Genomic DNA, 25,379 nt, shown 5'->3' with positions numbered 1-25,379 from the left:
TATGAAACTCTAACCAAGATAAATAAAATGTAGTAAGTAAATAATTATCAGAAAGATGCTTAGCTTCTCGTCCTCAGAGATGCTACTTGTAGCATCTCAAAGGGTGCCTGTTTTTCTTTGTTAAGATTTTTAATCAGGTGGTACTGTCGCAAGGCAGACAGGGGCCGAATCTTATTTTCACAGCAGAACTGATGCGGAGTGACCGCAAATGCCATCAGCTGGCAATTGCTGAGCCCGAACAGTCCTTGTGTGCAGGAGTATCTCTTTCTTCATGGTATACTTGCGTTCTTGGGTAAAGGTGGCCTGAAGCAGAGATGAGAAGGAAGTAACAGCTTAGCTGTAAGTGAGGACACTGGCTGCACCTCTTGTTTGCCATTTACATGCCTGAGGCAGCTTCCAGAGCTCCCTACATTTGTATCAAAAGTGTGGTGACTCTATGTTATTTGCCTGTCAGTTTCTAGACTTCGAAGGATGAATTTGGGTCATGTTTGCAAATTCATGCCTTGCATCATAAAAGCTAGAGTCATTTTTGTTTGGTTGGTTTTTACAGTGAGTGCTAATTCTCAAACAGTTGTTCAGCTCCAAGAGCTGGGACTTCAACAAAAAGGGCAGTTATTGTGAGAGTTGATACCGCTGAAATCTTCCTACGCCATTCTTGCAAGTCAAGTGATCTCACAGTGCAAGTAGGAAGGAGTGGAGTGGGCCAGCACTCTGAGCCTGCTCCCATTTTAATGAGCAGCCACTCACAGAAGTGATTCCCTTGATTTTTAATGGGATTAATTGCATGATTATTTGCTGACCACTGTAAGAAAGTCATAATCTGGACCACAAGGCTTATAGCAGATCTTCTAAATGAGTTTTGCACAGAAGCAAGAAGGAAGCTGCTCGGAGCAGAAGGCAGGACTCCGTGCAGGGCTTATGTAGGAAAGCTGTTGGCATATGCAAAACAGTTTGGAGAGACAAAGGCTGGGGAGGTGACTTTAGTGGTGAGTTATTTGTGGACGTGCATCTGTTGTGCCAGAAGCAGGAGTGGGATGTGTTTGTTCAGCCTGAGTCCAGACATACTGCCCAAATGGGTGGAAGCTCACTTCCCGGTTTCCATATACCCTCCCTGTTTCCAAACGGATCCCCCGCCCTGTGGTACAGTGACATGGTAATGGATTTCTTTCTGCTGATCATGCTCATCATACAACTGGAGGCTCCCCCGCGGTGGGATTCACATACTAACACCTGTAACCAGGTATGAGTATGAGCTCCCCCAGGTTTGACAAAATGCATTGCCCGCTTGTGTTTTCTTGCCTGCCCAAAGCCAGCTACCGCTCTAACTCCATCCTTTGGGACTTCGCATCCAGGCTTCCCTTCTTTCCCTTCATGCTGGGACAGTTTTACTCTAGGTGATGGGAGGACTTTCTCATTCAGCAAATTGTGTCCTGAAGTTAAATGTCATATATCAAAGATGTGAGCAACAACTTGTGGAGAACGCCCATGTCTGAGCAGAATAATCTGTGATGTTAAGTGAAGGATTTTTTTCATCAATCATATGCATATTTGCAATAATAACAATAATAATTTCCTTTCATCGAAAAACATTTGTCATGGGCTAAAGAGTTTTTGACTTTCAGATGCTCTGCAGACATCTAGTTAAGTGAACTGAAAATCTGTTTATTGGTCTTTGGCTGTTAATCATCCACGTGGGGAAAGTGGTGACTACCAGTTTCTGTGGTTCGGCCCTTAGATCCCTCCGTTCGCAGCTGCTCTGTTTATCTCCATGGTTAGTGTCTCCTCTCACAGAACTGGTCTGAGTGGGGCTGTTAGGTGTTGGCCCAGGATACCCCATCACCTCCAGGAGACTTGGGATGTTTCATTCAGGTCCGTTGCTGCTTTTTTCCCCTGCATCCATCTCTTCCTCATCTTCTGCTTCTCATCCTTCTTCGTGGATGGGACGATGCAGAATCCTGCTTTTCTAGAATTTTAGATCTAACTTGCACTGGCTTTGAATGGCAGAACTGGGTGCAGGGAAGGGCTGAGGAAGGCTCTGTGTTTCTGCTGGTCTTTGTTTGTCTTTAACATCCTGAAGGGTTTCCTGCACTGCAGAGCTGAAAGGCAGTCGTTACCTTCCAGTCTGTGTTGCACGTTCTCTGTGCCACTAATACTTACCTGGACAGACATAGTTATGCTGGGAATGCTTTTTTAGGTGTTAATGAGAACAGCCAGGCATAGAGGCAGGGGCAAAGTTTCGGGGCTGCAGTTACGTCTTTGCTCAAATCCTTTTTAGGTCTGTTGGGTTTCCCATGCCATGCCTGACATTCAGCCAGTAGTTTTCTCCTGAACCTCCTGCACAGCTGCCCAGCACTGTGCCATCTCTTGCTGGGGCAGCACAAATGCAAGGCCCAACTCATTGGTCCAGGGGCTGATCCACAAGCCAGCAGCAAGTGTCGTCTGGGGTCAGGGGCTGGGAGAGGGACTGTCACACTCCTCCATGGGTGCACAACCTTGTATGGGCTTTTAGAGGAGCAGCAACTTCACTCCTTGTCTTCTGTTTCACACAAATGCATGCATGTTGCCCATTAGGATACTGTCTCGTGTATGGAAGAAAATGAGAAATCTTCCATGTTTCCCGAGGACTTTGCCTTGGGACAAGCTGTGTCCCCATGAATTGCATTGGTGGCCTCCTGAGTGCCTCTGCCTCCCCAGCTCCCTGCCATCCAGACCCTCCCAGCAGAGGCAAGAGCCAGGGCAGAAAGTGTAGTCTAGGATAAAGTTTAGCAAAACTCTTCCAGCTGCAGTTTATTGTATCTATTTTGCTGATATCCACCCTTTAGATAAATAGTGCTAAGTTATACACGTTGTGACTCTCTTGATGTGGTTAAAAAGGCTTGTATTAGCCAAGCTAATCTAACTCCAAGAATAACCATGGGAATTTGACTGTAATGGTTCCAGCTTGAATCAGTCACCGTGTAGTAAAGTGAGAATCGCCTTCCTGGCTAAAAGTGTAGCAACAGGGAAACTTCAAGTCAGTCAGTGGGGATTCCCTCCCCCTCTTTCTTTTTTTTCTTTGAACAAAACTCCCGCCTGCCCATGCCTGACCTCAGACACCCAGAGCTGTACCTACAAGAAAACAAAATTTCCCATTTTCAATAAAAAACACGTCTCTGTAGGCAGAAAAGTGAGTTAGCTAACAATCTGCAAAGCTATGGTCTATTTATTTACCAAGCTGACTCCCTGATGGGGAAACATGTGGGATCTTTTAACTTTTTCTCCTGCACAGATGTTCCTTCTACTCCTGAGTTTCCTCTTGATCTTTGGTTTGCTGTACCATATGGTGAAAATGCTGGAGATGTTGTGTGCGGTGGAAGAGGAGAAGGATGCTGTGTGCTTGAAACAAAAACAGTAAAAAAAAAATTAATAATCTGGCTGTTTTTTCCCCATGTTAGCAAAAAAATATTTTTTAAAGGAAATCTGTTCAGGTAGCAAAACTGCTGTTAACTCACACACCCTCACTGCTGGACATGTAGCATTGCTGAGATTAAATGCTGATTGACAAGCTCCTCCCCCTGCAGCTTTTGCTGCCACTTTAGGTATTTGTATTGAGCCGTAGATGCAGCTCAGGTGAGGAGACAGGGATCCTGCAAGGTCAAGTAACAGGTTCCTTACCTTCCTCAGAAGCAGCAGGGCCTGTGAGTTGAAAGACATCTCTCCTGGTCTGTTGGAAATGAATCACTGGGCTAGCAGGAGCTTTGGTGTTCCCACAGCCCAAGGGAGCTAGGGCTTCCATGTAGGATTATCAGGGACATAGAGCATTGCATTGGACATTTGAAACATGGGAGGGAATTAAATAGAATAAGAAGATTTGGGTATTTATCTTGGTAGCACCATGGGCTGAATGACAGCGAAAGGGTGCAGAGGATGAATGGGAGGGGCGAGAGGCTCTGGCAGTTTTCAGGGCTGTGGATGGTCCCTCTTGGGCAGGTCCATGAAGGTGCCACTGGAGCAGGTGCTTCATTCCTTTCTGGCTGAGGTTCTTCGTGGCATTTTCAGCTGGTGTTCAGCCTCAGTAGTACTGGTCCATCCAGGTTCATCACCCAAAGAGAAACTGTAGGGCTCATCAGGTCAGCGTACTGCTTTCTTAGGCTTGCTACCATAGAAAGTCACTGGTGGTCAGCGGTCTGCTCCACTGTGCAAGCTGGCCATAGCCATCAGTACCCCTTTGAGCTCCTCAGGTTGAAGGCTGGTTGCGACTCTGCGGTACGACAGGATCCCGAGCCTGGTTGGCCCTCAGGGCTGTGTTAGAAACGGGTGGTTGTGGTGGGCAGGGTTTAGGAGCTGGTGGGGCAAGATCTCAGCTGATGTGGGTGAAACTCTGGCTCAGGTGGTCCATAACCATGTTCTGAAGAGTGGTTGCCGTGGGCTGATAGCACGCCCACCGTGAGCTGTTCCTTCTGGCGATTCATGGTGGTGGTGTCCTCTGGGATGCTCTGCTCTCTGCCTCCCTCCCTGCTGCCCTTTCCTGCAGTCCTCCATGTAGGGACTGCAGTGGAAGATATTCCCCCAAAACCCATCTCTCTCTCCCTGGGAAAGCAGGAGTGCTCTTACTGCATGGGGCAGTGGGCAGTGCCTTGCCAGCAAAGAAGGCAGAGTGGCTGTTTTATTAAGTATGCTTTAATCCTGTTGTTTGAACAGCGTTTTTAGCCAGGCGGGTGGTCTGTTGCAGGGACAGGTAAAAACTGTGTCTCCACAAAGCGGGCAGGCTGTGGATTAGAGACAAGGCGTGTGTTTTGTAATGAAGAATGAGCGCCTAATTTTAGAACGTCAGCAAGGCCAGACTCAGATGTCTGCCTGGGCCCTGTCCCAGCTCCTCTGTGCTGCCAGAAACTTGCCCTCCTTTTCTTGGAGTGAACTGTGTCGTACCTTTTTCTGTACAGACTCCCCCGCAAGGAAGCAGAGTAATTCCTGCAGTTGCTTTGCTTTGCTAATCCTCTTTTAAACCACACACAGACCAAGAGGTCCCCTGGTCCCTGTGCAGCCAGTCCGTTTTCCCCCTAAGACGTTTGTTCTTTTTCCTTTGCAGATGCAGCTTCTGGACAAGTTCCCTATCGAAGGAGGCCAGAAAGACCCCAAGCAAAGAATCATCCCTTTTCTACCAGGTAATGCTGTGGGGAAAACCCTAAATAAGATGGGTGAGAGCAGTTGGGGACTGCAGTTCCCCAGCCACCGTCTCTAGTACTTTTTGTGGCCACTCTTACAAATGCCTTTTCCCTGGGAGCTCGTACATGAAGCCTTGTGATACCAGACCTCCGCCACCTCCTAAAATAACTGGCATGGTGTTTAGGGCTCCCAGGAGATCTTGCATCAGCTGTTCAGGTTCAGATTGGCTCGTGCCCTGCCATACAAAGGGATTCAATGGCTTCTGGGGGGCTGTGCCTGTGGGGTGCAGCCAGACAGCCTGAGCTTGGGCCGCCAACTGTTTAGGCCACTGGAGACCAGAGACGCCGTCTTCCTTGTTTCTGGATGCCGTAGCTCTGCAGACAGTGTTACTGTACAATAAGGAATGAATAATTAGAGTTGCCACTGGGATATAAAGAAAATGAAAGAAGGTTAAAGCAAACAGGGATTTCTGCAACGCTGGCCAAAAAGATAAGTCTGGCCTGAACCACTGTCCCTCTGACAGCTTTCAGAGAGGGCCTGGACATGATGAATATCCTCTCCTCAGGGTAACGGCACACACTTCCACACAAGCTTCTTCCAGCAGTGACTGCAGGGATGGCACAGGGAACATGAGCCATACCGCAGCGTTGCTCTTGGAAATGCGTGCTCAGGCCAGCTTCCTATTGTCTGACTGCACGATTCTGGCTCTTGGTTTAAAGTTTGGCTCACTGCACTGCCTGCCAGAATAAATGGAGTATTTTCAGCCTGTTAAAAGGTCTGTTCTGTCTTTAACTATAAAAAGGAGATCCTAGCTCTTCCCCAAAGGTCTGTAAAGAGAACCTGAGATGGGAGGGCTTAGTCCTCTCCAGGAGCATGCTGCGGTCCCCAACACAGTTGGCAGGCAGAGCAGCTGCTCCACATGTGTGGTGAGCACAGCTCCAGGGCCAGCGGGGAAGCTGGGACTTGGAAACCAGCAGTGCAAATACGTGACACAAGCATCGGAACTGTAGCAGAGCAGCATGGCAGCCTGACAGCCCCAGGATGGGGATTTGCTCTCTGCAGTGCTCTGTGCTGCATCCACACCCTCTGCAGCCAGGGGGAGGTGGTGTTGCCCTCCATTTCCAACCTGGGATGAGGAGAGGAGTCTAAGCATGGGCTTTCTTTCCAGCTGTGCCAACAACAGACTTGTAGACAAGTCACTTTGTGAAACCTCTGTATGATGAGGAGGGATACTGCTGGCCTGCCTTTCTTGCTGGAAAGCATTTGAGATCCTTGAAATGCACTGTCCAGGAGTGCAAATGGCTTTGGGTGAAGTGCTGTAGGATCTCTGTCTGCAGGTAGCAGTTGTTCCTCCTGTATTGACCGTCAATGGCCCATTTCTTTTACTTTGTCCTAGAAGAATGTTGGCTGAATGCAGGTGACTGATGCTCAGCCTATGTGCAGTTCTTAGGGATGGATGTCCCAATATATGGGTGGGTGATATTTGCGGAGGATGAGATATATCCCATATGCCCATTACAACACTCCCTACCCTTCCCACCCTCCAAGAACATGAGGGAGATGGTACTGCTGCGTGTCCTTAAAGGGAAGAGTTATATCTGGAAAACATTTGGGTTGACTTAGTGTCCCAAAGAGAGAAGCTGCCAGAATAGAATAGACCTCAGCTGTATTTAATTTAAAATTTCTGTGATAGACGTTCTACTTTTGATATCAAATCTCTGCCTCTTTCTTGTTGAACTGCTGAAAAGCCCTTGTTGCTTTACCCAGGAACAAGGTGACTCAGCTAAATGTCAAACAATGTCAAACTCTGTTAAATAAACTAACTGCCTTAATTAGAATACGCATGGCATTTCTGCAGCGGAGCCGTGGATTACTGAAATGAATACCTAGCTATAAACTGTCTTAATTAAAAAACAGCAGGGCAGATGTTTGTACTTAAATCCTACTTTTATGAAGATGTTATGATCTTGCTTGCTTATTATGGGCCTGATTCAGCCAAGCTGGAGTGATTCTGCGTGCTAGGTTCTGAGTGCCCAGGGTTTGCCCATGCTGCTTGCAGGCTTGGGCGACTTCCCCCCATCAGGTCTGGTTTAGAAAGTCAATGCATGCCAGCCCGTGATTCCTGCTTGTTAGCAATGCCATGGTGCTCTCCTGAAGTAAAGGCATGATCTGAGCCTGGGAATTGAGGAACCACCTTTGCAGGTCACTTTGCCATGGCAGAGGATGCACCATGACTGGTGGGCAGGTCACCCGTGGCATGGTGGAGTTGCAGCAGCAGCCACTGCAGCCACTGCTCCATAGGCAGAAGTAGGTGGTGGTGGTACCCAAATCTCCTGCTGCAGCGAAGGGCTGGAAGGAAAGAACTAAGGGATGGCCACAGCAAGTTGGGCCACAGGGCCACCCAGCCCTCGTGGTGGCCTATTGCGGGTCCCAAAGGAGGAGCGTAATCTTTCCCTTCCTACACCCTGACTGTTTAGTCACAGCAGGGTTTGGGGTATCCAGGACTCTGGATCCATCTCGGGCCTGGAGAGGGAGAAGGGAAGATGTCTAAACCAAGAGATGAATGGCCTCTGGGACACCCTCCTGGTCTATTCATGATCATCTGGATAACAGACAGGGCATGCAGAACGTCTCACTGGGTGAAAGCAAGCTCCCCCATCTCCTTCCCACAGGGAAAGGGCTAGTGTGTGCTTCGCTGTCACCTCAGTAGGATCAGGAGCATCAGTTGCCTATGCATCTGGAGCAAGAGGCTGGACAGTCCAGGTCCTGTTGCTTGGGCAGAGTCATGCTATGTCTCGGCTTTTTGCTTTACGCACAGATAATAGCCCCCTTTGCACTCACTGCTGCTGGTTCGGGGTGATTATATGGTTGCAAATTACTGGGCAAGGTGCCTCCCTGTTGGGGCAATCAGGCTTTGGTATTTGACTGTGCTGGAAGCCTTTTACCTGTAAAAACCAAGGAAAGCATAACAGAGTTCAGAGCCTTGCCCTCCAGTGAGAAACCATACTGGGTTCAACAGCAGGAAAGTGCAGTTTTTCTTTCCCCTGGACAACTTAACCTTATTTTTATCAATTTCTTTCTTTGTATGTATTTTTCCCCCACTTCCCTCTTACACGAGTAAGGACTATGTTGCTTTTAGTGCCATGAAGAGGAGCAAGGAAATAATAAGCAGTGTCAGCTAGTCCTGTAAAAGATGCCCTGTGGATTAGTTTGTACTTTTGTTTAACTTCTTGAGAGTCATTCTCCTGCCTTCAATTTTTCTGTGAGGTTTGGCTTTTTTTTTTACCATACCAAGAGGGCAAAACTTATATTTTTCCTTCCCTTTCCCCATTTTTCTTTTTCCCTTGAGTTTTTCCTTCCATTTCTCTGTTTTCCCTTGTTACTGTTGGAAAAGTTTGCATCAGGGGAGGTGAGGCAAAAAGCAAACCACATAAGAAAACCTGCTTGTGGGGTGGACAGAGAGCATTTTTTTTTAGTTGGTGGTAAGAAATTTTTGTTTGAGAAGATGGAGGGAGATTGTGGAAGAGTGAGAATAAAATTTGCTGCTAAACCCCCTTTCTAGACCAAATACGGTTTGTCACTGTAAGAAAACACAGATGAAAAACAGTGCTTGGCTGTACTAGTGGGACTCTTGGTTGAGTCCACTTGCAGTGCACTGATTTCTCCATCACTTAAACCACTCCATATCTGAAGAGCGATCTTTGGAGTGTGGACTCAAAGCTTTGCTACTTTCATATCTGCACCAGCAGAGAGAATAGGTTATGGATCTGGGCTCCCTTATTTCAGGGATCTTGAGGTAATTAATAAAGGAACTTCAGCTGGAAGGAGAAGAATGGTCTGTTGTGCTTCTGGAGAACACAGTGGCAAATACAAATGAGAGATGGGGCGACGCAACCCTGGGATTAACAGTTTTGCAGCGGTTGACCCAAGACTCCAGGGCTTGCATTGTTTTTCGTTTCTCTTGGCGCTAAGTGGAAGAGCCATCTGGAGACAAAGCTGAAGTTGGAGGGATGTCAGCTCGTCTTGCTCCACTGTGTCTTCCAAAGCATGGCCTTGGGAAAAACACACTGCACAGCATGAAATCATCCCACCACGCTGGCTACTGGGCTGCAGATCCCTGCCACGGAGAGAGGCTAGGGCTTCCCATGGCACGGAGGGCTGGGCATTTGATGATGGCAACCCCTTGCACTTTCTGCCCACGTTCCAGCTTGGTCTCTGCCTGGACTTCAAACCAGTTTTGAGCCCTGCTGAAAAAATTGGAGATTTTGGCATAGGCTGTGTTGGAAGGGGAAGATCCTTGCGGAGTGCCTGCTCTGCAGCTTCCGTGCTGCCTGGAGAGGGAGACATCCTGCTCCAGGAGACTGCTTTATGTGCCTGGTTGTCCTTGCCCTTGGGAAGCTGGGTGCTATCCCAGGGAATCAGGAGGGTTGGTGCAGGCTGCCCTACCAGCTCAGTCAGGCAGCTGCAGAAGCAGCACCCAGGCCTGGCTTCAGTCCCTGCCTCCAGTGCTTGGGAGCCTCTGCCAGAGAGACACCTTCTCTCTTCCTTTCTTTCCCACTTGGATTTTCTTCCTCCCTTGATTAGGCTGAGGAAAGAGGTAACCAATCTCTTCAGGGTGCATGCTGCCAGTGGACCTTGGTGGCTGTGTCCTGGGGCAGCGGGAGGGAAGCCGATGTGGTGGATGAGATGTCACCAGCCGTTGTCTGGCCCTGCCATGCCCTGATGACCTGCTTTCCCCTTGAGAAGAGAAACGCCCCGGCACCATCTCAAAATGGTCTCTGGGACTTTCTACTTCCTGGACCCCAAGGCAGTGGGAACACACAGTATGCCAGCCAAGGCATTTTAAGGACAGGTAGCAAATACAGGGCAGCAGGAAGATCCGTGCAGGTAGCACAGGTTTGGCCCCATTTTTTCCTCCCAAGCTGCGGCGCGTGGCTCGTGCCAGCGACGGCGAGTGGGGAGCGGGGTGAGCTGCTCTGAGCTGGGAGGGCTTTGCCTGCCTAATTAATCTCTGGGCAAGGCTCCCGGTTCCCCAGAGAAGCCCCAGCCTCTCCTCCTCCCCTGGCCCGAGGTTTGCTGGAGGCTGTTCCCCTGGCAAAGCGGGAGCCGGGGGTGCGAGCCCCAGCCGAGCCCAGGCCCATGTGTGAGTCAGGAGGGCGCGGGAGGCCATCCCAGCACCGCCCAGATACCTGGGGCTGGCGAGGGCTGCCGGCAGGCAGGGAGCACGGCGGGAGCCTCCCCATTTTGCACAATGCAGGAGGACGGGGAATAACCTCTCGCCAAACGCCGGCCGGGACCTTCCTCGCCTCCATTTCTGCTGCTCACGGGCTGCAGTGGGGAAGGAGATCTCCTGCCGATGAACTGCATCCCAGGTGGATATGTCTGCTTTTCGGTTTCGGTTTAGTGTGTTGAGTTTTTTTTTTTTCCCCTGCCCTTTCCAGTGCTGTCTTTGGGGAAGAGAAAGCTGAGGAGAAAGGCTCGAACACGTTTGTGACAGCAGGATTTGGTCCATGGTGATGAGAGCAGCTCTTTTTCCTCTCGGTTGTGCATATTCCAGCTTTGCTCCTTTTGTTTTGCTCTGGGCTGGAGGAGAAACAGCGTTTTGTTCAGAGATCTTGGGCGGTTATTCTTGTGCTGAAGCAGAGATGACTGGCTCATCCTAACAACCAGCACCACGCTGACCTTCGGATCCAGCGGCTCATGTTCCACCTGTGTAAATCGAGACCAGGATCAGCAAAATTAGCATGCAGCCATGTGCAATTTTGTCAAAGATGCAGCATTTCAGCGGTGGTCACTGCATGCCAGGTGTTTTCACCATTTATTCTGCCCACCTCGGGAGACAGAGGGCATGGGGACCGTAAGGAGCATGCTGGCCGAGGAGGACCCTTAGAAATCTTGTTGATATTCTTACTGTAGGCTATTTTCTCCTTTGGAGAGGTGGTTGCTAGCTTGGAATTTAAAAGGAAATGCATTCCCTGTCCTAATATTTAGCTGGATTTTATGTGCAAAAATATATTTCATTTCAGACTTGTTTTCCATTTTTGATTCTCCTCTCCTACAGTGCTCTGAGCCAGGGCAACAAGGTGTTCGTAAGTGATTTTAACTTTTCTTTGGAGTCATTTTCAATTCCTGACCTACACGGAAATGAGTAGTGTTGCAGCAGTTCAGAACCAGTCAAAAAAGGTTAAATGCATTTATGAATTAAATTATCCTAATGGCATTCCTTTACTATGCAGGGGTAGTCTTGCAGGCACGATAGGCGCACATACGCAGAGAGAGAAGAGTCTCAGACATCTGGTTTGCTGAGCCTTACCTGTGTAACACAAATAACTGAGATACTCTGCTGTGCTTTCTTGAATATGGGGCAGCAAACTGTCTCGGATGGAGAAAGGGGTGCTCTGCCCCCCAGCGCCTTCCACCCACCTGCAGTAAATCAGCATCACAGTCCCCTGTCCCCACCTCAGAGGAGCTGCCAAGGGGTGGGGAGGTGACCCATGGCACTGCAGCACAGGATGCTGGGGGCTTGAACAGCTATGGAGAGCTTTTTGGGGACTGCTCCATAATGCAATATAATTTCCTTTTAATATACATATTTTCAGTTTTCCTGCCTGTTCTTTGAAAGGGGAGAGTGACTCCAGGTTTGAAATGAACTTATATTTGAGCCAGAGCAGTGTGTTAGCAAGACAGCTAACAGGTCCTTGACTTGTTTCCACTCCAGCTTATTTAGGACTTGGGTGATGCCGAGCTTCTGGTGAGCTGCTCTTCAGGAGCTCCTATTGTTTGAGAAAGCAGTTTCTATTGTTTCTTTCTATTTTCTGCCTTGCTAGGGGAGGTATTGCGGAAAATCCATCTCCTGTCTCTCACAAGAGGAGAATGGATTTCCTGTCGGCTCCGAGCTTGAAGGGAAAGCAAGGGCTGCTGGGAGGAAGCGGCTGTTCCTCGGCCGGGCAGCAGCAGGATTGATGATTTCGAGGGGGGCAGGCAGGCAGGCGTATTATTTTCTTCGGGTTCCGTGGAGATATTTTTAGGGTTTAAGTCTTTTCTGTTCGAAAGACGAAGTCGTCAAGTGTGAGGTCATAGGATGCCCTTAGGCTGCTTCCTGTTGAAGAAGCTGTGGAAAAGGCAGCCACCAGCAACCACCGGCTTTCAGAGCTGCCACCAAGGAAGGGGCTGTGACAACGCCACGTAATGGACTGCAGGGGGCTTTTGGCTTTGCATGCTGAGCCTGTTTCACAGGCATCATCAGGCCTTCTGGAGGACTTTGGGCGTTAATAGGGCCTGAGACAAAGGCCTGATTTCATTACAAAAGGAAGAAAACGTGGGGAAGAAAAAAGATACTGGCATCTGCCCAAGTACCTGGTCCTCTTCCCTCTCTTTCAGTCCTTTCTCGGCGCACAAAATCAAAATCCACCATTTGGCAGCTGAAACGAGGGACTGGAATAGGAAAAACCTACAGAATATTTTTCTGGGGCTTGTACCTGCTCCTCTCACACAGGTTAAGAGCTGGTATTTTGCTCAACCAGAAACCACCTCTGGGCAGAAATCAGCATATGCAGAACATGATGCACCTCTCATTAGACCATTTGAGTCTCCTGATGAGAGTTTTGTAATGATCAAGCCAACAGTTGCAAGGGAAAACAAAGAATGGAAAGGGGCATTTGGTTTGGGTTTGCTTGAAGCCAGAGCTAATGGGGTTTATCTGGGTTTTTTTCATCACTGGATGCTAGACTGAAAAGGCCAGGGCAGGTTTTCAGTGCAGTATAGCAGCTTGGACTCCTTGGGGAGGTATACAGACATTTTTACTCAGAAATTAGTTAGATTTTGATTCTTGTTTTTAAAGGCAATAAATAAACACGATTATAGACTTGAAAAGCAGTTTGAGCTGCGTTGGGCTTGTCATTTCCTCAGGCAGCCATACCAGATGAGTGTGCCCTCTACTACTATAATTATTTTTTAAAAATAACTCTGCAAGTCTGTAATCTAAAGTGGGTGGTATGTAGCAAGTCTGAGAGCATTCTGCATTCAACCCACAGGCTGGGGAGAGGGTGACTTTATATAAGGGTTTGCTTGTCTTCATCTCTGGGTTGAAATCTACTTTTTCCCACAATCCATCAACAAATAGCCCATATAATGAAAGTGCTTTTTAACATGGGAATCAAGCTTGCCAGGCACTCGGATGGCTTTGCAGCCCCATGGGCTCTAGATATTCCCTCTGGTTGTTGCTTCTCTGCCTGATCTTGTCTTCTGTTGTATTCAGATTTAAGCTCCCTAGCATTAGAGCAGAGCCCAGCTGAGATTCACAGCTAAGTGATAGTCTAGACCCCTGTTTGAGAGAGCCCAGCTGAGATTCACAGCTAAGTGATAGTCTAGACCCCTGTTTGAGTCTGTTTTCAGCTCACTTTGCCTTTTGGCTGGGGCAGCTGATTTATTTATATACTCACACGCTTAAAATAGGTTGTGATTATTTTTTTTCCTGTAGATTGGAAACAATGAACCTGGGAATTTGCTGCTTGATCGCAAGTGATTTCTCCTACCTTATTTTCTCTATCTATTAAGCTTTTTGGGTGCTGATGTTCTTAAGTGTGGTGTGTTTGCAGACCTCCCTACTCCACAGTGCAGCTATTTTCAGGCTCTCGTGAGCACGTTTGTCCTTACTCATAAGGGGATCTTTATACTCAGGAGCAGAGTGAGGACATACTGTGGCAGGGATTTGCCAAACTGAATCTATTTCCACTATAATGAAATAACCCATGGCAGCGTCTGCCCCCCTGTGATATTTTTTAGAGTTGTAGTCCTGTTTAATGGGAAAGCTGAGGTGGAGAGAGGGAAATAACATGGGAATTAGAAAGAGGAAACCAAGGGTAGGTAGAGGAGGAAAAGAAAGTTAAGTCCCAGAAGTGGGAAATTCAGTCCTCTTGAGCTTCTCCGATTCAGAGAGGTGCTAATACAGGCCCCAGGCTTGTATTCAGGATGGAGGTAATTAATGTTTGCTCTCAAATTTCCTTGGGTCTGAACTTAAGCACTTTCACTGTGTCATTTTCTATCAGGGTTTTGCCACCTCTAAATAAAGAGCAGAAAATTACATTCCTTCTGCTTTTACATCCTAAGTATCGTCAAGTTCAGACTTTCAGGTTCCTTCTCACATTCAGGGCTCTGAACAGCACAGGGCTGACCCGGAATAAGCAAAACATTTGCAATCTGATTTCGCCTTTGATGGGGTTTTATTGGAGGTGTTCGGGCTGGTGGACAGACTTCTCTTTTTCACTGAATGCACTGTTAGGTGTGATTCCCACCGAATTCTTCCAACTCTTTTTCCAACTCTTGACACCAAACACAGGATAGGTTGGTACCCTCTCAGGCAAGCAATAAAACCATCAGACCAGAGTCCAGGGTAAAGGCATTTGTGCCTATTCCCACTAGGCAGTGTCGTCACTGCTGGTCTATTTAAATCGTTAGATGCGGAGAGCAGAAGGGAAAATATTCCTATCTTAATCTTGGCTCCTACAAAACAGAGCAAATGCAGAATTGTGTGTTTAGCAGATTTCCTCTGGGGAAGAGAAGTCTCCTATAGATAATAATCCTTTTAGCAACATCTCCAGTGAACGAGGCTTTGTCCGAAGAACAAAGAAAAAGTCCAAGCTTGAAATATGCCTGAATTTCCTGAGTGGCCTCGCTGCTGTGTGCAGGCAGGAAGCTGTGTTAGTCTGGTTTGGATGTTTGCTCTGAAGTGGCATAAACAGAGTGTCGGGTCTCCCGGGATCCTGGTCTGACCCGTGGACCAGGGGACAGGGGTTCCTCTAAGCTGCAGCTACGAGAAGGGCTACCATAGTCATGCAGCTCTGTGCCCGCATCCCTGACAGTCCCATCCTCTCTCTGGCCAAATCCATCCTCTAAAGATCCTGGGTGGACACAGGAGCCAGCAGCAGAGATGAACGGTGTAGCCACAGTAGACCCAGCACATGCGGGTGTTAAGCTGCCATCCAGCAGGGAACTCATTTCCTGCACAATTATGAAAACAGCTGATCTGTGACATTTTAAGAAGGGGGAGAAAATACAGGGCAGGGGAAGGAAAGCCCTGGCTACATAAATATTTACTTTTGCATGATGTCCTAGCCACCCCCTTCTCCCAGGGGCTGGGAGAAGAAGAGGTTGCTTGCTGCTGGCTCTGGTATGTGGTGACAGGGGACAGGAGAGCCACCAGCGGGCTGCCCACAGCTGGAAGGAGCATGCTCTCTGCCCAGCAAAAGCTGCTGTGCTGGAGTGTGATACTGTGCTGCTGCGTCCCATAGGCAGGGATGTGCTGCTGGACCACCTGTCTGGGCCTCTCTTCCCGCTCCTTGGTCTTGCTCTAAAAAAGCCAAGGTAGTGAGGTACCCCTGCTAGTGAGGTATATCCCTGCTGCTTCCCAGAGAGCAGCCTTGGGAAGGGGGTTGGGGAAACGAAGGCTTGAAGCTTTCAGGGTAGTGCTGTTGCAGGCAGATGCGGTGTCCGGGATCTGGATACTGCAGCATCTCATGTGATGCCACCACCACGTCACAGGCCCATCGCCAGCTAGGTTGGGAGCAGACGTGAGCCACGTTGTATGCAGAGGAGGCACTTGCTAGACCTGATTGAAAAAGACCCTCGGACACAGGTCAAAAAAAGACCCTCCGAGATAGGGAAAAGATTTTTTTTCGATCATGGCATTGTTCAACCTGATATAATCCCAGTTTTCAATTTCTTTCCCTCACCCTAGACAAAAATGTTATTTTTTCCAGCCCTGTCAATGCGAGGGTGAATTGACGCTCTCTGGTCTATAAATGCTGCTCAGTTGTCTTTCCATTAGCCCTCCTGGGCTGGGGTGGCCGGTGCATAGCCATTCAGACGCTGTGTACATTTGACACAGTATCTGTCCGCTGGGGCAGCTCCGAAGTCCTTCCCGTGTGTACTCAGAGGGTGGAGGGAAGGCTGTGACGTGCTTTGCCTGAGGTCCAATTAGTCTGTGTTTATAGCCAGGATTGCACCGTCTAAGCCACGTTTCTGCAGTACAGCAGTCTGCGATGGTTGTGTCAACACGGGGTGACCCGTGTGCAAGGAGATTCAGTGAGTCCCGGTAACACTGACATTGATCCACTGGTGGGTCTCAGCACATTCTGCTCTCCTGGTGTCTATGAAACCAGAAGAGTTGGAATAGGTGGGATTCAAAGTGGCTGATGTGGTAACAGAGGTACCTCCAGCCTGTTCCCCTCCACCCCTTTCATCAAGGAAAGTTCACTCCCCAGGGCATGCACCATCACTCAGTGAATAAACACAAGGGATTTGTGTCGTGGGTTAATTCTGCTGCTAGAAATCAAACCCCATCCGTGGTCAGATGACATCTTTTTTCTTGGAAAGAGACCAAGGTTAAGAAGACAAGGAAGGCAGGTTAGTTAAAATATGTCAAAGTCTCTTGGGTATCAGTAAAGACTATAAATAAAAGCCTTTTAACTTGGAAAAGAACTTTAGAGTGGTATGAGTGGTTCAGTTTAGTCCAAATATTGCTTTATGCCATTAAGCTGTTATCAAGTTTTGGTTCAATTGCAATAGTTTTATGGCTTCAGTGCAGTGGGAACAGTTGCAGCCTTTATGCAAGTAAAGCATTTCCCCCAAAATGTTTGCAGTGAAGAGTGCTGCATTGTGCAGGAACCTGGGAGTAAAACTGCCTGGAAACAAATAGCTAGGGAGGTGACCTTCTGTAGCTCTTTTCTTTCTCCATTCCAGAGTAACTACACAATCTAAGGATTTATATCGTGAACGATGAGGGGATTTAAATGAGGTTTAGTTTTACATTCTTGTTAATAAATCCTCAAATTTAGTAATAAAAGCTGAACATTTTTACTTATTTCCTCTTAAGCTGCAAGCGTGTCTGATTCAGCAGCGTCTTGAGATGATTTGTCAGGATGAGAAAATAAGTCACATCCCTCTTCCTCTTGGGATTAATAGAGAACTAGAATAATCCTGTACCCATAATATTATTTCAGTTGGGTTTGCATAATAGCCTGGAAATGGTTATACTCGATGCAATGCTTTGTAATGATGATGTTTCATCCTTTGAAGTTAGGTTAATTCATGTCGCAGTGTCAGATCTGCACAAATAATAAAACAGTTTTTTTTTTCCTCCCAGTTTTTCTTAACTAGCCCTCATTTTCTGATCCAAGTTTTACTATGGTCGATCGGAAGTGAGTGGATTTTAATGCTGTTTCTGTAAATATCCAGCACCATCACAGACAGAAAAATCCCGTTTCACGTTTGGTGTGTTTACATGTCAGTGTGGCTGTGGGTTTAGAAAGATCCTGGTGTTTCTAAGGAGTCTTGCTGTGTGCATGCCTGTGCTCGTAAGCTCTGCCGAGCATGAGTAACTCCACCAAAATCGCTGTAGCTGACCCTCTCCATGAGCCAAGGTTTTCCACACGCATCTGGCCCCTTATTCCTGGCTTACATTAGAGAAAGTGAGAGAAATCAGGCCCTCCATAATTACTTACAAGCTGTGAGCTAGGCACATATGTAAATATTTTCAGGGTCACAATTTAGCTCTTTATTTTTAATATACTTTGTTATTAGTAATCGGTTTTGAAGAGGTAGAAAATCCCACCCATAAGTTTCTGTGGCGCGAAGCCTACTCAGCCTTGACCTCTGCTCCCGGTGGTATTGTTGGATTTACTGTTGACTTCAGCAGGAGCAGTCACAGTGGGTGTGAGTGCTTTTGAAAGCCCCTTCCCTGTGTTTTCCTGTATAAAGCCCATCACAGTAGCTGCCAGATTATATGACACTAGGGTTTAAAATGACTTAAGAGTGAAATCAAACTGATAAGAAGGCTAAGATGTAATAAAGCTAAGCAAAGTAAATTTGCTTTCTTTCTAAGAAAAAGTGACTTTCACAAGGTTTTAATTTTCTCTGGCCCAAGTGGAAAAACAATCGAGTTTGGTTCATTCCACACATGCATGCTGGGCACGTATCGATGCTGCTCCTGTGAAGCCCCGGAGATGATGTCTTGCACCCACCACCATGCTTGGGCTTACCCTGGGCACGTGGGAGCAGGTGAGGGGGGCTGGTGGGGGCTCGGTTTCAGTTTCTCTCTCTGTCCCCCAACTACAGGGTGCGATCTTGGGAATCATCAGCTAAGCCTATGTTTAGTCATTAATTCTGCCCAAGACTTGTGCCTATTTCCCCCCCCGCCAGAGATGCTTTACAAATAGGAAGCAGAAGATGTGGGGACTCAGGAGGGATGTAGAGTGTCCAAGTCTACCCCCAGACTCTCTGCGCTTCTTTTATTGGGGAAAAAGAGAGACAAACTAGAATTACCATATCTCCCTGTGGTGTTAAAAGAATAAATCCACAAAACATTGTGTAGCACTCAAATGCTGCAGCATTAAGGTCCTTCCTTAATTACCTATTCCTAACTGGTGCCTGTATTGCCGTGCTTAAAGCCTCCGTGCTCACATGTGTTTGCAGATGTCCTCTGGAGCAGGGTGGTCTCTTGCTGTAACAGTGAAGATAAATACTTTGCTCTTACGGAATAGATTATTCCTCACCAACTTGTTCTCTGTTTTGCTAGAGGTCAGCTGTACTCATCATCTGTTAGGATTTTCTCCCTTTTTTTCTTTTTTTGCAAATAAACCAGACCCTTTGTTCTGTGGTGTCAGCAGATAGGAGCATTTCTCCAGGCAGCCGTGAAGACAAAACCGTGGGGGCAAGGGTGTTGCCTCTCTCTGCAGCTTTCTGCTCTCCTTCTCCCATCGCCAGCTCCCTGCACACGATGCTCGCTCTGAGAGGTGCTTGTGTCCTCTCCATACCATCCATTCCCCAGTTCACCTCCCCTTGAAAAGAGAGTCCAGATATTATAATCCTCTGGTAAGCCCTAAAACTGGCAGGATTTTTGTGTTTGTTTCCCTCCTCCTGTTTTATTTTTGTAAGCCTATAGATTGACTTTTTTTCTCTTTAAGGTTTCTAGGCTGGGAGACTGCTCTTCATCCGCTTTTAATTAAAGCAATATAGGGAATTAGGCCTTTCACAGGGGTGGTTCTGGTGATGGCTATGAATGTTTTTGTTAGTTTTCCTCCCTTCTGAGCAAATGCTTGGAAGTGTGAGTTGGAACTCTAAGCTTTTTAATTACCAGGGAGTAAAATTACTACATTATGGTGGAGTGATTTCTTTGCAAAGGAAAAACTGTTTCTTGGCTGCTGCTGTGTGCAATAGCGTAACTAAGAGAGGATGGTTCACCGCTGCATCCTCAGAGGACAGGAAGGTGGCGGGTGCAAGGAGAGAATATGAATTTGGGCATCCGATGGCTGAGGCAGTTGGTGGGGCGGCACAGAGTGACCTGCAGCTTTTGCAGTACAGCGTGAAGGAAGGGAGGTGGTGGGAGCCCGGTCCCTCCTCCTGGCAGTGCCCGGCTGTTTCCCACAAGAGTCTGGTTTAGATTAAGCTGCCCAAGGCACAGTTTCTCTTGATGTTGGTACCACACTGAAGGAGTGTGGTGTAGGGCTGAGAGCGTCAGGGAGAGCAAAGTACTGCTCTTCCCAGGCGATTTACAGTCTCTCACTCCCATTTTGTCCTCCTTCAGAGCAATGCTCTCAGGCTTATAAAACACAGCCTAATGCAAACAGAGGTAGGGTGTAGGAACCTCCCATTGGCATATGGGGATCACAGACTGGGCTTTTTCTCGTTCTTGGGGAAGGCAGTGAAAGCCTCCGTCCCAAGAAGGTAATTATTCTGGGTGAGCAAGTGAAGAATCTCAAGAGCAGCCTCAGGCTGACCTAGGGAAGCAGCTGGCTTTTCCGCCTGGAGCACTTGAATTATTTCAGGGTAGTTTTACAGTGTGAAAGGCTCCAGCAGGAAATTTTCAGAAGAGCCCAAGTGTCATCTGACCCTGGCTGCTGTTTTCTGAAGTGTCAATGTGTTCCTGGTGTGTGTTTGTGTGTGTGTGTTTGGAAATTTGTCTTCTGTTTCAAAGTGGTTAGCTATTTTAATACAATGGAAGGAAAGCTATTACCCTGAGAGTCAAGAGCATCAGTATGCTTGCAGGAAAACCTGTATTTACCCGTGAGTCCTTGGGGAGAAGGGATAATCCTCTTCAGTCTCATTAACTGCTGTCTCTTGCTTCTGTCCTTGCACGTTGCTGGTTTCCAGCACAAGGACGCAGCTTCTCTTGGCTTTCTCAGCCCCATGAGCCACACATAGCTCCTTGGGGTGCTTCAGAGTAGCCAGCAAGGGTGTTTGTGTCCCTTTCTGAAGTCCTTTGGGTCCATCTCAATGCCAGCACGTGATGAAGGGACTGTCTCCCCCTGATGCTCCTCTCTTTTCTTCTCTCATCTATAGCCTGAAACGGTTTGCTGTTCCCCAGAGACACACTGATGCTGCATATGTTTCTGATCTCGTGGCATAGCCGGGCCGGGTTCTCACTCGCAGCAATCAGACATCGGCTCCGATGTCTCTGGGTTTGGTTCTGATCTGTGCTAGTCCCAGTGCCAGACTCCACTCTCATTGATGGCTTTTACATTCGGAAATGTGCGCTTCCCTTTCTGCAGCGTTTCCCTATTGCAATGCCTAGAAAGGGCCAAGAAAGAATTTTTCTTTTCACCATTTGCAGTGTCTGGGGTTTCTCGGGGGCTCTGGGTTTATTCTGTGGTTTGTTACTAATGCAGGTTTCCTGGGGGTTATAAGGCGATCTAAAGCAACCTGACTTGTTGAGCTGACTCAGAAGTGACCCTCCTGAATCACCCCAGGCAGCTGAGCTGTCTCAAGACTTGACTGCAGGGGATTAATCTGTTTGTCATTAAAAACAAAATGTTCTGTATGCCTTCAAAAATATCAGAAATAAGTTAGAGTCTTTGTTTTGTGAATATTTTCCAAAAGGTCATTTCAGTGTCCTCTTTTTCAAGTAATAGTTATTTCATTAAACTCCAAGGCAATATCTGAAATGCACCTGTCTTGCCCTCTTGGCACATGAACAAAAAATAAATAAAATGTGAGTTAAAATAAACAATGTGGAAACCAGTGCCATCCAAAGAAAAATTTGAAAAAAACCCCACCTGCTGAACTACAAAAGAAACACCTGTGAAACAGACTCATCTTTTTCTGGGTAAATAACATGGAAAAGAAGGTACCTGAAAAAAGTTTTGTGTATTGACTCAGAGTGATTTAAGGATCTGCTTGGGATTCAGAGGGCTCTTCTTTCAGAGAAGGGAAAATAAGAAGGCTGGAAAGTGCCTACTTATGAAATGCTCAAGATGTGTGTGTAAGCTCAGGCTTGACATAGCATCAGTGAGTGAATAGAAAAAGTCTTTTTAATTTCCCCACACTCTGGATAAGGTCTTTAACGAGTGATCAGGCTCATTGCAAGTAGTCCTTTGTCCCCTGTTGGTCTTCTCCTCACTGTGTCCCTCCCTCATCGTCTCAGGTTCACCTTGGAGAGCAAAGTCATTGGAACTGGTCATTACTTGATTACTTGAGTGTGTGCTAAGGTAGATTTACTGAAACCATAGACCAAGTGAAAGGGGGAAGAACAGTGGTGAATCAGACCTAAACTTTTCTTTGCGTCCTAAATATACTGAATGTGCATCCTCCTTACTTGTTGTAATGCTTTGCAGAGGCGATTTTGGATTTGGACTGCCTGAGGAGGTGAGGAGTCTCCATCTTTGGAGGTCTATAACTACAGGTTAAACAGACTTCAGTAGTGCCGTAGGTAGAGTTGCTTGTGCCATTAATCAGGGTAGTGGATTTGCAGGTCTCTTGAGCTCCCTTCTGGTGCTGTGTTTCTGTGATTTGGTTATTCAGAGACATATTGTGAAAAGATTGTGATGAAGATTAATTCAGGACGTGCAGCAATTGGGCATGAAGGGTCAGTAGTTTGTGGCTGTAAGATTTTGGCCTCAGAAAGAAGAATTTTAGTCTACCCAGCAGTAGACACTTCTCAAGATCTGATGTTTTCCTAAACTGCTCCAGGTTTTTAATCCAAACCTCATGATTTCTGGACAACACCCCCCTGATTTGAAAGTGGCACCAGCATAATTTTTGTCACCACAACACCAGTCCCTCAGTTCAATGTGCTCTTTGAAGTGTATGTGTATGAATATTACATTCAGAAGGTCTTGTGTCACAGAGCAATCATTGTAGCAGTTACAAGAAATACTTTTTATTTCCTCCTCCTCTGCTCTGTCGGTAAGGAAAAGGGCCAATCTTTCAAATCCATTTGCAACAACATAATTTTATGTAGCAGAGCGGGTAATACTCGCTGTGTGTCTTATAAATGAGTGCAGTGGAAGGCTCTGCTGCATGGTGTGGGTTGTTGGGTGCCTGAGGAATTTCTCTGCTGGGCTCCACTGGTCCCGCTTCCCGTCTCTCCCCAGCCTCATCCCTTCATACACAGGACCTTACCAAGTGGTTGAATCTTGGTGTGGCAATTGCAGCATCACGAAGCTGCTGAACAGGCGGCCTTTAATGCTGCGTATTCCTTGCAGTCAGGTAGTTTTGAGGTATGACCTGGATTTTGTTTTGCACAGGTGCCCAGTGTTAATTCAGGTGCCCGGCACCTCTCTGCTATGTATTAGCTTGTTCAAAAACCACAGTGGAACTGAGCGTTTTGATTGTGAACAAATTAATCTTGGGGACTGTCTTGTGTTTGTACAGTGTCTGGGATGGTGGGTTTCTGCTCTGGGAATAAATATTTTGGAAAATATCTTCAGGTTCCTTGCAGAAGGACTGCTTCTTTCCAGCCATCTCCCCCTGCCCTCACACCACTGGTTGGGAAGTGACATTTCCACTGTGCTGATCTTGAGAAGGGACCCACTCTTACCCTGCCCAGGGAAAAAGTGAGGGCTCATTTTGCTCAAATCAGCATGGAAATAGCTTACGTGGGGTGAGGCTGAATTCCGTTCAAACATAAATAGAGTAGCATGCCCCAGAATATCTTTTCGGTCTAAATCTTGCTCAGCAGTTGAAAGTCCCAAGTACCAATAAAGTCACTGACTAATGAGCATTACTCAGTTCCTTTGGGTGCTTGGCTAGGGGCACTCATAGTTTCCAGTCATCCGATTACTCCTTTTTACTTCAAGCCGTCCTGTTTTCCTTTAGTCTTTCAGCCTTAAAGAAACATTGAATAACTGTGTTCTGCTTCTTAATGGCAAAGTCAAGGGATCACAGAGACATGGATCTTTTTGGTTTCCTTTCCTGCTACCTGGAAACACCTTCTTTATCTCTGGTGACAGCTGAAGTGTTAGTTTTCTGGTTTATTTTCCCTCACCCTTTCTGAGTCTCTCTTTCTTGCTTCTTTTCCATTGGAACTGAAAACAAAATTGGGATTTTCCAAGCAGAAGTGTGTCTCTCAGATACACAGTGGAGATGAATCGGCACCAGGACATGTGCTCTGCACCCTGGGTATTTGATGAGGAGAGAGGAAGGGATTAAAATGTGAACCTGAACTGAAATTGGGCAAATTATCTCAGCAAAAAACTTAGGGAAGGCCAGCCCTAATTTCTGGACAGTTCATTCTTTAATGCCTGTGGAGATATAAGGAAGAGCTAGGCTCCAGGTGAGTCTGAGCCTGGCACATGGGGAACTTTCAATTCCTTGTGGTCTCTTGCAGGAACAAATATCTGCATTGAACACCTGAATGAGACCTGTGAGTCCTTGAGCTGTCATTGATACCTTGTCCTGTGTCATTCAGAACTGCAGCATGGCCCCAGTGTTTACTGGCCTTCAGCATCCAGTCACATCTCCAGGGTCCAGTGGTGCCTCTTTGAATGGGCAGTGGCTCTGCGGAGAGCTCTTGCACTCCTGTACCAAGTGGAGCTGCTGGTGTTGTGATTTCAAGTGTGCAACCCCTTGCCTTAGCTAAATTCACTCCTTTTGTACCGCCAAGACACAGGTACATATCAGATTGAGGACCGTGAACGTTTTAGGTATTTGTGCGACCCAGGAACTTGTTTCACACCTTCAAATCAGAATGTGGGTCTGTGAAATGGCGTCTTGAGCTGCATCACCGAGTCTGGTCCTGAGCAAAGCCAGATCCACCACTTCATTCTGGCTTGGCTCCAGGTGATCTGCTTGTGTCCACTGGTGGGGAGAAATGTGTTTCCTGCTCCTAAATCTGGCCTGAGTGTTTCTTTTTCACAGAAGTAACACTAAAGTACGCTTGGGCTATACAGAAGCTGCAATTGAAACTTACTCGGAGGTGGTTTCTGCAATAATTCTCTAAAATAACTGACATATGCCACAATCCAATTTTGTGTCTGTGCCATGCTCATATATTTCACTTATTTCATTGTGGGCATTGCATAAAAGTATCACCCATCAGTGAAATATCTCCACCTTTGGAGTCTAACACAGTGAATTTTGGACAGCAACACTACACTTCCGATAATGAGTAGGGATAAAGAAGAATCCCACGTCCAATTGACCATGGCAAATCCAATTCAATCTGCAGGGGGATATTTTTCCTCCCATTAGGCAGAATGTGATTAATTTCCCATGTGGAAAATTGTTCAAGACAGACGTGCTCGTAAATTATGGCATAAGAGATCCTATTACTACAAGCTCCATCAAAACCTACCATGCCTCCCAAAATAGCAATAAGAAGATAATTATATTAACAGCCTTTCTTGTTATTTGATGTATGACTGACATAGGCTGTAAGCTTATTTTCTGCCAGGTTGGAGCCTTTATTTAAGGGTGGTTGCTTTGGCATTTGTGGACATTAACAATAATCCTTGGTTTATGATATTTGAAATTAAAAAAGTTACAGGAAAGTTTTTAAAATAGGGGATTGAAAGCCAATAGTTGCAAATGAGCCCGCAGTTTAAAACGATGCATCCTCTGGGGACGAAGACTTAAAAACTTCATATCCAAAAAGAGACATGGTTTTACCAGCAAGGATTCTTGAGGGATCTGTCTAAGATCTGTGCTGTTCAACCTAGGATCTGCAATAGAGGGTGTTAGTGAAATAACTAACTTAGCTGATCATGAAATTACTTAGGATATTCAAATTTGGAGCTGACTGCAAAAAGTTGGAGGAGGAGCTAGTGATATTGATGGTAAAAAGGTAGTTCAGTGTTGGTGAGTACAAAGCAGTGCTATGGGGGGGAGAAGAGGATCATTGCAATGATTGCAATTGAGGAAGGAGATTTCGGTAGTTCTGAGGATGTTTCCACAAAAACTACAGCTCAACAGTCAGCAGCAGTCAGAAAGCCAAAGGTGGTGTTAGAAAGAATTAAGCAAAG

At 46.9% G+C, this 25,379-nt stretch overlaps 1 protein-coding gene across 3 annotated transcripts in view; it reads left to right on the top strand.

Annotated features, from left to right (window-relative positions):
* Positions 1-25,379, top strand: part of SH3PXD2A (SH3 and PX domains 2A) — a 264,890-nt gene that overhangs the window by 75,029 nt on the left and 164,482 nt on the right. For all 3 annotated transcript variants that reach the window (XM_074593122.1, XM_074593123.1, XM_074593121.1), the window contains exon 3: positions 5,069-5,144. In XM_074593122.1, the coding sequence (XP_074449223.1) occupies positions 5,069-5,144 (76 nt within the window). The remainder of the gene's footprint in view (positions 1-5,068; positions 5,145-25,379) is intronic.

The sequence above is a fragment of the Larus michahellis genome, chromosome 6, assembly GCF_964199755.1.
Source record: "Larus michahellis chromosome 6, bLarMic1.1, whole genome shotgun sequence".
In the NCBI taxonomy this organism is placed as follows: Eukaryota; Metazoa; Chordata; class Aves; order Charadriiformes; family Laridae; genus Larus; species Larus michahellis.
This window is presented reverse-complemented; position numbering and strand designations above follow the sequence as displayed.